The sequence below is a fragment of the Triticum dicoccoides genome, chromosome 2B, assembly GCF_002162155.2.
Source record: "Triticum dicoccoides isolate Atlit2015 ecotype Zavitan chromosome 2B, WEW_v2.0, whole genome shotgun sequence".
Taxonomy (NCBI): Eukaryota; Viridiplantae; Streptophyta; class Magnoliopsida; order Poales; family Poaceae; genus Triticum; species Triticum dicoccoides.
The window spans coordinates 825,656,737-825,663,784 of NC_041383.1; the positions used below are offsets into that span (position 1 = coordinate 825,656,737).

The following is a 7,048-nucleotide window of genomic DNA, read 5'->3' on the forward strand; positions in this document are numbered from 1 at the left end:
TGCATTGCTACTCACGAATGACCACATCAAAGAACATGCAAGCATGTATGTCATTAACAATTGCAAACAAAAGTTTCTCTTTACTACAGTTGTTGTATCTACTATCACAGTTTCTCATTCTACCTGTTGTCACTCCAATAATAAGAAAAATGAAAAGAAAAAATAGAGATAATCTGTCGCAATTGCACTTCAGTGTCATGGATTCAGTCTGCCGCTTCAACATCTCATTATCCTTCAGCAATGGAAATTTGACCCAAAATTACCTTTTGCAACTCTTCAAATGTCTTTGTTCAAGCAGACAGTGAGGTCTTAACCTGCAAACAGAGATTGTCCCATAAGAATTGCAGACTTCAATCATGGGAGAATATAAGAGTGTACAAGGACATATACAGAAAATGGAACCAACCTGGACATATACAGAATATTAGTGTTTCAGTTAGGTGATTTGTCCTTCTACGGCCGCCGCCGGCGGCTGGGCACATGTTACTTTTCTAGCGATCTGCTCCTCTGGATTGCTGCATTTCAACAAAATTACTTGGCCGGCCGGACGAATTTATCATGACACCAAGAGATGATTAATCCTCTGCTTTTGCAGTAAGTCTAGTAATTTGGTTAACACAAGGCCTGAAGCACATATATACCTTGGTCGTCTTCCCAGAGGAGAGGCGGGCGACGGATACTGCTGCTACCAACTCTGGAGCACCAGCTCGCCATACTGAGGATGGGGACGATGGGCGCGAGGGAGGACGGCACCAGCTCGCTCTCCTCCTCCTTGCCGGAGAAGCCCTACCCCTCCTCTGCCGCTCCGGCGCCACGGCCATGCGCAGGATCTCGACGAGCGGGCGCGTGATCCCCGACGGCGCGGTGTCCAGCGGCACCACGTAGTTGCCCGTCGAGGCCGCCGCGGCGAGCACTGCCCTACCCCTCCTCCGCCGCTCCGGCGCCACGGCCACGCGCACGCGGCTACGGCGGGTGCCGCGGGGGAGCGGCGAGGAGGCGAGGGTCCGCGCAAGGGAGGCGGCGGCGGTGGCTTCCATGGGGATCGGAGCAGAGGAAGGTGGGAGCTTGGGGGAGTGTTGCGCGCGGCCCGTGCTCGCCGGCAGAGGCGGAGGACGAAAAAAATTTAAGGTGTGGCGAAGTCTTAAAGAAAGAATTTTTTTGATGCAAATTGAAAGAGTCAATACACATTACAACCGAAAAACTAAATACAATAAAAATGTAGGCATGTTTCAATAGAAAAACAACTTAAAACATAACGATAATAAAGCTTTCAATGGCAGCTCAATGACCCAGGCAATGGCAATGCCCTACCCTCATTTCTGAAAATCTTTCTTAATTTTACTAAGATCAATACTTTTGAAGATCTCTCGTTCAATATAACAAACCTCAAGCCATTAAGCCAACCATCGGTCATCCTGCTGCGCAACTCAGTTTTGATGATTTTCATTGATGAGAAGGCCCTTTCAATTGTTGCCGTCGCTACCGGTAAAAAGCATAGCCAACTCAATGAGAAATTACTACAAAATTTCAGAAATTACCTCTTCCCCTTTTCTTTGGATTTGCTAATCCATTCCCCTTTCTATCCATCTTCTAGTAATCTGGACACAACTGCACTGGTTGGGCATATTATTAGCTTGCACGTATAATCATCAAAAAACAAGAACTTGTGCTTACAGTACACAGTACACTAAGCATGAATGAAAAATATAAATAAACTTTCCACTCTATTATTGTACAATGTCACTACATAAATCTTCATCTGTTATATTCAGAATTACTGCAGTTGATTCGGAACTTCAGATCCTGGAGAATTGACAAAAGAAAAATCGCCAATACCTAACAAAGTGGCTGCAATTAGTCCTCTGGTTCGGACCCTGGGTAATTACCAGGAAAATACCCAACTGTCGTCGCCCGCTGGAGCTTGCTGCTTTCGCTGGAGCCGCCGTTGGAGCTTGCTGCCGCAGCCCTCTAAGCCCCAGCCTGCCGCCGCCGTCGTCGGTCGCTCGCCTGGTCCTCGCGACCTGGCCAGGCGCCGCCGCCGCGCTAGCTTAGGGTCGCGTCGCGTCTGGGTGGAGCGTGCGTGTGCGTCGCGTCTGGGTGGAGCGTGCGTATACATATAAATTCTTTTTTGCCCAAAATCAAGGTATGGCGGCTGCCATACCCTGCCCACCGGAGCACTCCGCCAGTGCTCACCGGAACGGCCGGAGTGGGTGGTGGCGGCGGCGAGGAGATCGTGGGGAGAGGAACCGGGATGGGGTGGACCGAGGATGAGAGAGAGAGTTTTTCTTAGGATGAAAGAGAGTGTGTGGTGGGGTGGGAGTGGATCGAGCCGGGGTGCATGGTGACACGCTTAGTAATAGCGTGGGTTCTTACCTGCGCTATAGCTACTTACTTAGCAGTAGCGCAGGTTTTACACCCCTCGCTACTACTATGGCCTGTCCTGGGGGGCACGGTGAAGACCACTTAGTAGCAGCGCGGATTTATACCCCTCGCTACTACTATTAATTTAGTAGTAGCGCGGTTTTTATACCCCTCGCTACTACTAATTAGTAGTAGCGTCTCCTTTTAAACCGCGCTGCTGGTAAGCTTCTGTGTATAAGGTTTTCCCTAGTAGTGATCGCATTGGAGTTCTATACTTGAGAGTGAACTGTGGGAGTCGGAACAAAAGGAAACCAAGATTTTTCCTGCCCTTTGGTCGAGCTACATTTGTTTACCACTCTATCTGAAGCAATGATTAGCATTCTGTGCCGTGTACCCCAAAGATTACAAATTCGAGAAGGCATGCTTACAGTGGCGGAGCTTCAACGCGAGAAGCTCCGCCACTGCATGCTTAGCTGAAATTTGGGTAGTAGAAGACTTTGTGGAACCTCAAGATGGTGTTCCAATTCAAGACATTGACTGTCAGTATTTTGAAGACCTTGTAGCATGTTTCTTCTTTCAAGAGGTCCATGGTGAGTACGTGATCCATGACTTGTTGCATGACATGGCACAAAAGGTTTCAGAGCACGACTGCTTCATATTAAGAAATAAGAGTGACCTTGATAAAGTTTCCCAGAATGTTCGTCATATGTATGTACTCCCTAGCAAGGACTTTGACGATTCCAGCTTGCTGAGACTGTGTAAGTACACAAAGTTGCGTACCCTAATTTGTGAGAAGAATTTAGGGGGGGAAGCAGGCTTTGTAATGGACCACTGGCGTACTAAACTTCCGTGCATACGTGTGATTTGTTGTGCCTCTGATGATGAGTTACCACATAGTATTGGCAACCGGCAGCATCTTCAGTGGAGCAAAGGCTGTTTCAAAAAAATAAAGGAAGCAAAGTAGATAATAGAAGAACCATCCGAAGGTATTTTGTGGTAACACTTGTTTCCGGTCCGGCTTTTACTTCTCTGTTGTTTAGAATTCCCTACATACTGAAAATAACTCGTGTATTATGCAGTAACAATCCGACTTAAATCGTTATTACTAAAGTATAAGCTTGCATTGTTTCTGCTTGTTAATTCCAATGCTTAGTCTCTGTATAGAATGTTGATGTATTAATATTCCGTGAAGAAATTTACGATGTTTACAGTAATTTCATATAGATGACATTTTGGGAAAACTTTGTGCTTACAAGTACTGCCGCATTGCGTGTTTTTTAGTTGAAACTCTGTTTTTTTTTCTCTCTCTTTCGTCAAATTTGCTTTGCTGACCATGTTTTCTTCTTCAGGTGTCAGAACCCCATAGGCCATAGCTGCATCACTTGGAAGTTGGAACACCTGGGATAATGCGAGACCACGGCTTCGTCTCGTCGTCCCTATATATCGGTCTGGAGCTGCATCTCCGTTTTAGCAATTTGGTTGTGTCAATAATTCCATCTGCAATCCATATTTCTTTATGGTAATAACTATCAGGTCCCAGTTTGCACAATCGTGATAAGCTTGTTGTAACGACAGAGAATCACGGTGCATCTATAAGACATGTTGTGTGTGTATGCATTTGTGTGTGTTTGGTGCATCTTAACTCTGTAATATGTTTTATCTCTAAGACCGAAATGTGCATGCATTTGTATGAAACGACAGAGTCTTGTGTAGTTTGTGTTGTGTTTGTGGCTTGTGCTTGTGTCGTCTTTCTTGTCTGTTTTTCCATTCCCTGCTCGGTAAAGCTTGCTGCATATGTGTTACTTGAGACCGTCAGAGTCTGATGGCTAGTAGAAATGTGCACTCTGAGATCATCTATCTAGTGTGTACTACATGTGAGGGTCAGGTGAGGTAAATCCGCATCAGTTGGCCCCTTTCCCTTTGGAAAGGCAACGATCGCCATCAGCTTATTATCCAGATCATGATCGTACAGCCTCAACACCGGTGTCTCCAACAGTATCTTCTTAGTCGACACCAGGTAAAACACAAACAAACAAAAACACAAAAAACACAACAGTTTAAAATGATTTGCAAACCAAACAGAAGCAGAATAGGAGCATTTGCTCGTGCTGCTTAATAAGATCCGAGTGAGTAATTCTTGCCAATTGATATGATATATGATACATACTACACTCACCCAACATCTCTCCCTCCAATCATCAAGTTACTATTTACAACGCCGGATAGCTAACAATACGAGGGTGGCAGTTCAGTCACGCCTCAGTGACCGGCCAACAAAAGAGTAGTAGTAGTAATCCAGTGCAGCACCAGTTTTACTTCAAGTTCAGGGTTATAGGCTCTGGTCGTCCAAGCAGATCACTTCAGGCCGCGCCCCTCTGGACATCATCGACGACGACTCTGGAGAGGACTCGATCACCGTCAGCTTCTCGTCCAGATCGTGTATCTGCTTTTTCAGCTTCTCCCCATGGTCAGGCAGCCTCGACACCAGCGTCTGCACCAGTTGCCGATTCTTCTTATCAGCAAACTATACATTATTTATTTATAGATAGGCAAAGAAAAAGACACTGCTCTTTCTGTGTTTCCAGACACAATTTACCGTGTTCGAGAGGGTTTGCGACAGGCGGTTGATTTTCGCCTTGATTTCCTCGGGGCTCTCTGAACTCGTATTGCTTGCAGAGTATGCTCTTGGAGTGAAGTCCTTCGGCTTGAAAGCATGGGCAGCGCTGCGACAAAATGTAGTCAGGTTCAAGTTGCCGGCTGCACTCACTCAGTAGACAATACTTAGAAAAGATTGACCTGGCTTACCCGTTGGCGACATAGTCCATCGAGGATGATGCCTTGTTGTACTGCCTGCCCATCATCGGCATGGCTGGGTGCTTGCTGCACACAAGAACATCAATTAAAGTTAGACAAGGCTTGGAACATGACTGCTAGTGCTAGCCAAATAAAAATGAGCAACCAGAAGCAACATTATTGCTGTGTGTTGAAAGGCATCAACACTGACCTCTCCATAGCTTCAGGCTCCAACGAAGGCAAGACTGCTGTTTTGGAAAATAGGAGGCTGTGATGGCTTACACCCGCTATCCCTTGTCGCTCCAGAAACTCTATGTGCTCCCTCAGTGACTCATCCCTGAAAATTTCAGTAGGTGAACAAACATCTCAAAAGAGAGCAAGAATGATCACTAACATTTGCTATCAGGGAACTAAATTCAGAAACAAGCTGCCACATTTCTCTTTGGTCCCCACTGTTATCATAACTTTAACTAAAGCCTTTTTTTTTGACAGAAAGACTGTAAGGGAACCCCTTACAGTATAATTGGTGCAACAAACCCAAATTGCAAGTACCATGCCTTGAACCTGGGTGGGTGGGAAGGCATCAGCCCCTTCCCACCACTAGGCTATGCCTTAGTCTGCAACTTTAACTAAAGCCTTCAGTACATCAACATTTCTACATAACTCATAGAGGAATCTCGACATTTTGTACATGTTCTGGCAGATTAATACCACATAATAATCAAACCAGTTTGTTATATTTCAAGTTTATTATGATAAAAATGTACGAAACGCACATTGTGTAAATGAAGTGCCGGCATCAACTATCTATACAGAGCATTGGGCCAATCAGCAAACAAACTATTCAAAGTATCACTTGGTCAACTCATCAAGACCAAAGTAACTCTGCCATAACTAATAGAACAAAAGATCTTACATGACAAGCTGCTGTCCATGCTCTTCCTGCAATTGCTTTTGTGTAAGGGAAACATCAAAACCTTGTGCTGGCAGACTAAAGAGCTCTTGAATGTCCTGAAGATATGCGAAGAATTAGCTATATTAGTGAGTAAGACATCCAGCAAGCATTGACAAGAAACAGATTTCATCAAAGAAATGTTAAGAAAGGGTATCAGGATCATCACCCTCTTGCTGAAGTAGCGTGTTTGTTCTTTCTGCTCTGTGGCTGTTCTAAACAAAGCGCCCTTGAAAACCTGGAAAAAAAGGACAATTCAAGGAAGGGGAGGTGTAAAACTAAAGCCAGAAGTGCCGTATGAAAAGACATTGGAGTAAAAGATTATATATCATATTTGAACCTGCAATTTGTATATCTTTTCTTCGATGGTTCCAGAAGTCATCAAGCGGTATACAATCACATCTTTGGTCTGACCAATTCGATAAGCACGATCCACACTCTGATTGTCCGTACTGTAAAAGGAAGATTGGTTAAGGAACAAAATAGTTGATGTAGGCATTACATGAAACCAAAAGGAGAAACACTTGATCATGATGTGCACTGTTCAGGTACCTTGGATTCCAAGCAGGATCGACCACGATGACACGAGCTGCCTTGGTGAGTGTAAGTCCAAGCCCACCAACTTGTGTGGTCAGCAAAAATATTTGTGCTCCAGGCCCCTCTTGGAAGTCCTGGAGATACAAATCATAATACGTAAGCAACATAAAAGATATAGTCGAGTCCATGGTACAACACAGCACAAGAAAAGTGATGCGTGAATATTAACCTTCACGATCCTTTCCCTCTCAGCAATCTTGGTAGTACCATCAATGCGTAAAAACTTGTAGCCCTCCAGTAATATAGCTTCCTGTTGCAATAGTCAAATATGTAAGTAAACAGGCCAAAGTAGGTAAGATAGGCCAAACTTGTAGCCTTCCAATAATGTAACTTCCACATTTCAAA

General features: G+C 44.8%; 2 protein-coding genes across 2 annotated transcripts in view; both read right to left on the reverse strand.

Annotated features, from left to right (window-relative positions):
• Nucleotides 1–290: 290 nt before the first annotated feature.
• Nucleotides 291–1,037, reverse strand: LOC119361617. Its single transcript, XM_037626743.1, has 2 exons — nucleotides 642–1,037; nucleotides 291–314 (listed from the first exon to the last, which is right to left on the reverse strand). The coding sequence occupies exons 1-2, from the start codon at nucleotides 1,035–1,037 to the stop codon at nucleotides 291–293; spliced, it is 420 nt and encodes a 139-aa protein (XP_037482640.1).
• A 3,433-nt stretch (nucleotides 1,038–4,470) lies between these two features.
• The window catches only part of LOC119361618 (protein CHROMATIN REMODELING 24-like), a gene marked incomplete at its 5' end in the record, with an annotated part of 8,227 nt that continues 5,649 nt past the window's right edge, over nucleotides 4,471–7,048 (reverse strand). The window contains 9 exons of the mRNA XM_037626744.1: nucleotides 4,471–4,852; nucleotides 4,958–5,084; nucleotides 5,167–5,241; nucleotides 5,366–5,491; nucleotides 6,071–6,165; nucleotides 6,276–6,344; nucleotides 6,447–6,558; nucleotides 6,659–6,777; nucleotides 6,873–6,953. Of these exons, the coding sequence (XP_037482641.1) occupies nucleotides 4,691–4,852; nucleotides 4,958–5,084; nucleotides 5,167–5,241; nucleotides 5,366–5,491; nucleotides 6,071–6,165; nucleotides 6,276–6,344; nucleotides 6,447–6,558; nucleotides 6,659–6,777; nucleotides 6,873–6,953 (966 nt within the window). The remainder of the gene's footprint in view (nucleotides 4,853–4,957; nucleotides 5,085–5,166; nucleotides 5,242–5,365; nucleotides 5,492–6,070; nucleotides 6,166–6,275; nucleotides 6,345–6,446; nucleotides 6,559–6,658; nucleotides 6,778–6,872; nucleotides 6,954–7,048) is intronic.

Bases quoted from the DNA above. Each gene is read 5' to 3' on its own strand.
- LOC119361617 (XM_037626743.1), bottom strand. From the start codon at position 1,037: ATGGAAGCCACCGCCGCCGCCTCCCTTGCGCGGACCCTCGCCTCCTCG. The intron at 315-641 runs GTATATATGTGC...CTCTGTTTGCAG, and splicing joins CCTCTGGGAAGACGACCAAG to GTTAAGACCTCACTGTCTGC.